At 38.5% G+C, this 6285-nt stretch overlaps 1 protein-coding gene across 1 annotated transcript in view; it reads right to left on the bottom strand.

Moving 5' to 3' along the window:
- Positions 1-3413: 3413 nt before the first annotated feature.
- LOC136712511 (extracellular serine/threonine protein kinase FAM20C) overlaps positions 3414-6285 on the bottom strand; it is a 52982-nt gene continuing 50110 nt past the window's right edge. Inside the window, exons 9-10 of the mRNA XM_066689144.1 lie at positions 5701-5760; positions 3414-5161 (exon numbers count right to left, since the gene is read on the bottom strand). Coding sequence (XP_066545241.1) covers positions 4903-5161; positions 5701-5760 — 319 coding nt within the window. The 3' untranslated portion in view covers positions 3414-4902. The remainder of the gene's footprint in view (positions 5162-5700; positions 5761-6285) is intronic.

Below are 6285 nucleotides of genomic sequence, written 5' to 3'. Positions count from 1 at the left end.
AAGATAGCATGTTGGGAACGTGTGTTTTTCCCAGAGTGCAATTCTGTGCGGCGAGGAAAAAGATATTGAATTCCCTTGGATCCTTTGTACGAGTTTGTGAAAGAACATAGAGCCATAGTCCTTGAATACAATCTCTAAATGGGTTGTCGGGGTTTATCATTTTTAGAATTCATTTTTATTTCGCTTTGATTTGGCCAAAGGACTGTAGTGCATGTGGCCAGAAAGTTTCAGATTGTTGTGCAAATCTTTGCGATATAACGGTGTATAAGAGCTAAAGAAGGCAGCGGAGTGTCAGAGTGTATTTTACTGTATTACAATTAATGGCACGATACGCCCTCCCCACTCTCCTGGACAATGTCACCAATGGCATAGAAATGAAACGTCAGTTCCGCTTTTGCCACACGAGTTGGCAAGCTAATTCCCCATTTAATTAAACTCCTTTAATGGAAGTGCACAACTATTTTTATTTTTTAAAGACATCAAAAAACAAGGGGAAGCTACTGGGAACTTCACACTTGTGTTCGATCCCAATATCTCATCGTTATTTCTGTTAATTGATAGTCGCTAATCACCCCCTTCCTGAGTTGTTTCTTCCAGCAACATAATTATAATTAATGAACTGGCAGTAAATTGAAATACTTCATATGACCCCCACCCCTCCTCCTCTCCCACCCTCCCTCCACATATCACAAAAGACGTGTTTGCCATATATTTTTTTATTGCACTTTAACCATGTTGCAAACAAATTTCCACAGAAACAATGCAAAAAAGAATCAAAAGGCCTACTGCTGCAGAAATTGGTTCTTTATGTCGTCAAAGTATTTATATTTATTTACACTGAACTATGAAAATACGACGAGGAAAAGAAAAAAGGAAATATCCAGTAGCAGTTTTCTGCTACCACAGTCTGGGGGAGACAAGTTTCAAATAATCTGCCCCCATTCAACCTCCTTTAAATCCAGGTATAAAGACTTTTTTTCAGCTTTTTTTTTTTTTTAATTGTTTAATTTTGTAGTGAACCCAAACATTCAAGTATTTCTGTCATTACACAGGCACTGGGTTAACTTTCATATTTCATGTTTTTTTTCTTCTTCTTTTCTTTTCAGTATGCATGTATTTCAATTTTATTTAAATATTTACTTTTAGCATTGCACTCTACCATCTGACAAATATAGAAAATCTCCGATCAATAAGATTGAAATCTGGAAGAAGAAAAAAGCAGAACTAGAGAGAAAAATCAAGAAATCCCCCTTTTTATTTTCATTTCTCATTTAGACTTGAATAAATAACATCACATTGTTTTCAATAAAATAAATCAAAAATCAAATCAAATAAAAACACAACATAAAGGTCTGAACAAGACATGGATCTTCCAATTGTTACCTTGTAATACGTAATACATGGTATATGTAGAAGTAACTTGTGAAAAGATGGCCCACAACAGTATTTGATGCAGTGGGATAAGATGCCTCTTTAATCACACCTTCTCCATATAGTGAGTTTGAATCCATCAGTCATATAGCACCAACTAGTTTCTAACACTGTCCTATATTTGCAGTCAGTTGTATTCTAGTACAAAAAACTTATATAGCGACATTTTTAATACTATATTCTGATTTTTGCAGAAATTGTAAAACCGTTGTTTCCCCACCCATTTTACCTTTACTGCAGAACAATGCCCCACTACTCAGCTTGACTTGTCCATGAAATCAACATGCATCAGGGTTTTTGTTTGTGAAATAGGTAGTCCTTAAGCCTTTAGAGAGCCTTGTCAATAGTGTAGTTGGGTAGGATTTCACCTATCTAAAGCTACCAGCTTTTAGAACAGAACTGATGCTAAAAAAAAAAACAACTGAATTATATATATTTTTGGTCATGTAAGATTAAAGTTTACAAACAAACAAACAAAAACAGATGTAAACATAGAAGGGGGGTATTGATAGATGTCTCCATATTTTTCGAAGCTGAATGAAATAAGTATCCTATTATTTTGGATGTAGCTTTCAAGAAAGGACTGACTGTGAGTGTACACTTTGACTCCGTATTTTAGTAGTTGGGTTATTAGAAGTTAAAAGTAACGTCTTCATTAAAAGCACTTCTGCATGAGACAATGCTATTCAATACTGTTATCCCATTTTAAGACTTAGTGCCAGACAGTGTTGTTCTGCCCCCCCCTGCATTAAACATCCAAATAATCAAATAAACATATCCTTCAGCTCAAATATACTTATAACAGAGTGGGGCACTTCAACTGTTTTGGAGTCATGTAAACTGAACTTGTCAGCCCCAAAGTTACAATGTGTACCGTATGGTTAAGAGGGAGAGAGCACGCACGAGAGAGAGAACAGTGAAGTTAGGGGGTAATGGATCATTCCAGGAATTTGTCTTCTTCACTGAAGAAAACCAATCTCACACCATTAAAATAAAAAAAAAGTTTTGTAAGGCCGGGAATATATACTGAAATACATTTTGAGAATATAATGAAGTATATTTTAAAATCTAAATGTATTTCAGGCACAAGTTGACATGTATTCATATATACAAAATGTATGTCAGTATTTGCTGAAATATATTTATATACACATACACACACAATCTATTTCAAAATGTAGTCCAATGTATTTTTTCCTGACCTTTATTTATTATTGTATATACTTACAAAATACACTGACTGGTATATTTCATAAGTCTTTTCTGTATGGGTAGTATTGTGCCAGATTATGTCACAGCAGCCCAGTTGTTCCCAGCATTCTCTACACAAAAGGTGCTAGCAGTGAGCCCCTTTCCTCATCCCACTGGGCTGACAAACGTTTGCCTTCACACAGAGAGAAAAATGGAATCTGTTCAAAACACGACTGACATTTGGTATAACTTCCTGAGAATGCCACTAACGATTGCAGGGGCTGAAACACAGACAGGCAAAACAATAACCAACCTGACATTGTGTGCATATTTGCCTAGAGGAAATCTGCCATATGTGTGGAAGCAGTAATGGTCAGATCTCGCTCCTCAGAGCATGGCAGAGGGAAGCGGGTGACCATTCGATGGACTGTCCTGCATGGGAAGATATGATTTAAAAATGGAAGGTCAAATTCTTTTGGAAATAATGTTCTCCGATGAGCTCTGGGCAACATGTAGTTGAGTCCTCAGGGTGTGAATTCCTGAAGAGGCATCACGGGTAAGCTAGTTTTGAACATCACTTAGGTAGGCTGTGTGATTGAGCGAGGGCCCTTTAGTGAACAACTGCAAATCTGTTCCAATTAATAGGAGGAACCCACTGTTTGTTCTCTGCTTTGAAAGGCAAACGTTTTTCTCTGCTGGTTAAAAACCTGCACTTCTGAAAGGCTGATTTTCTAAGGCTTTGTTCAGAGATCATTCACCCAGTCCCCCACCTTTTAACAAGAACCCCCCCCCCCCCCATACACACACACACACACACACACACAAAACAGTACCAGAAACACTGAGTGGCTTCCTACAAGAAAGTCTTTTACAAATCTAGTGACATTATGCAACTGAATTTAAGACACTGAGGGGGAAAAACATGATTTCGATTAGATATTTTAAAATCCAGGCCGCCGCAGAATGAGTTATGTGAGACTGTTAAGAGTTTTCTCAATTATAATGGACTGATGTCTGTGCAGTCTATGGTGGTGTATTACACAGCAGCCAATAAGTGGATCGTTGTGTGCTCCTGTCTTACCAAAGATTTATATATTTTAAACCTAATTGGACAGTAAAGGTCTACCTCCTGCTTTGAATAATGCAGAGGTCTCAAAACCAGTACTGTCCGATGTACAGATTCATCCCAGCATCTACTATTTTGCCTGCAGCTATCAGAAAGACATTCCACATAATGGGTACGCAATGTCTTTCATCTTTTTCACTTCCTGCTATATTCTGATGCCATTTTTGCATCACCCTTGCTCATGATGGCGATCATTTTAAGTGGAAAGTACAATGCTGTGTGAATATGTTTATAAACGATTTATAAACCTACTTAAAACAACCCCCCCAAAACAGAAATCAAAAACATACCTGATTTTTGTTTTCTCAGTATCTTTTATCCTAATGCTGCAAAAGATGGCCGCCACCCGGCCTCCTGGATTTGTACTATAATCTTGTGAGTTCGGGCTACAGTCAGGAATAAGGTGGGCTGGGGACAATGACCGGTACTGCAATACAACCTTCCACGTCTCTCCTCAGCACATCACAGCGTGCCTGGAGACTTGAAACACTGCTCTACTTGCTTAATGGTGCATTGGTAAGCTGGACTGTGGCCAAGGCCATCCCAGAGTCCCAGAACCTCCTAGTGTTATATTCCCCTCTTGTTTTACATTCCCATTAACTGAAATTAGACTGGAGTTACTTTGAGATCACATGGACTAAAGATATCTGTGGATTTTGTAATGTTTTTGTTTTGTTTATTATTACTATAATCAACATTATTTTATTTTAAATAAATACGTACTTAATAAATACATTTGGGGCGACTGTAGTCTGAAAAGTATGAGACGAAAACACAAAAAAAGGAGATTTTTTTTGGAGCAAACCCGCACTCCAAACAAAGCCTTAGCATTTAAAAAAAAAACGCCAAAACTAAACGAAGGATTGTTTCTCTTCTTGCCGTGTACCCTTGAATATAAGCACTAGAACCTTTATCTATTCATTAATTAAGACAATGTCTATCGCCTGCTCTATGCATGTTTATATATACATGTACACCTTTTCTTTTATATATACATAGACACGCATTTTGCATGGATAGGGGAATAACAACCAGTCTAGGAATTCACTGAATTCAAAAAAGTGGCATAAATAAGAGCGTCTTTTGCAAGACTTTTTTCTTTTTCTTTCTTCTGTGTTTCTTGCATTATTGCACCCCATCCCCGTGGAGCTCTACTACCTCCGAGGGGCTGTGGCGTCACGCGTGCTGTCGGGTTCTAGGTCATCCTCCACCACACTGTCAAAGCCCTCGCGCTCCACGCAGTCGCTCAGCACCTTCAGGACGATGCGCAGCCGGCGATCCATGGCCTCCAGGTGGGGCTGGATGAGCACGGGAGTCAGTCGGTCCCTCAGCAGAGACTCTTCCATCAGCCCGCTCAGCTTGTAGTCCTCCTTGGCTAAAAGCTGGAGGCGCAAGTGAGTTGATTTCTTCACCCTGGGAGGAGATGAAGATGTATTCTTATTCTCCTTCTATATCTTATTCTTACTCATATCATTCCTTTTGATACTTATTCCCATTTGATCTATACTGTTCCCATTATTGACATTATTATTCTTTCTACTTTTCAGCTGATTATGCTATTTTGCAGACATATAGACACAATGTGCCACATTTGAATGAAGGGATCAGAGAAGACTAAAAGGGTCTACAGGTATAAACAGATGTGTCATAAGGGGGCATCGCAGGGTGGTAAGGCACTTTGCTTTTCCAATGCTTAACATTATTATCATCATTAATATTCATATTCTTTATTTGATGCTTTAGTCCATTCATAGGAACCCATTTGTAGAGTTTGGGCTGTTTTACTTTTACCTGCATCATACCTTACCCCCAAATGACAGCTGCCATGTCAAACCCTGCTCTATGAGGATAAGATTACAAACAGGCAAATAAAACAAGTCTGGTCACCTTCGTTAAACGTTCACGGTTTTCCAATACAGAGGCTGGTGCAGCATGGTCGACACCTGACTCACCTGCAGCACTGGCTTAAAGGCACCAAAATGGAAATCTCGTCATGGGAATGCTTGCCAAACCTGTGGGAGAAACAAAAGGAAGGGTCACTTTAAGGCCTGCAGCTCAATCGTGATGTGCTGCCTACAAATGTGTCATCATGCCGTAGGCGGGCTAGCATCCGGGAGTGGCTGAACACACTACTGAGCCGCCAAAAGGTCCAGACTGCCTGACAAAGCAGTGATGATTTTCAGTACTCTTAAAAACAGCACTGCCAGTCAATGAAAACCATTATAATGACTCATAGTTATAAACAAAAAAGCAAATCCGTCATTATGCAAAAAAGATAAAGCAGCTTGTGTTTTTAAATGTTAATCCCTATTCCTTTAGGACTGTGGCAGCAGAGATAATTTAATTAACATGTATACATAGAGTTGGCAGAATTCATTGGCAACTCTGTTTACAAGTCATGTTTTTTAAAATGTATTTATTGTTTTAAATAATACAAGGCATCTGTTGCAGTTGGAGCTGTATACAAGTATAGCAGACATGTTATGTGTTTTAAAAAATAAAAGAAAAAGATGGAATATTAAAGGGATCTTTGCTTT

The sequence above is a fragment of the Amia ocellicauda genome, chromosome 17 (assembly GCF_036373705.1).
Source record: "Amia ocellicauda isolate fAmiCal2 chromosome 17, fAmiCal2.hap1, whole genome shotgun sequence".
Classification (NCBI taxonomy): Eukaryota; Metazoa; Chordata; class Actinopteri; order Amiiformes; family Amiidae; genus Amia; species Amia ocellicauda.
The sequence above is the reverse complement of the archived record's forward strand: the minus strand, read 5'-3'. Positions and strand labels throughout refer to the sequence as shown.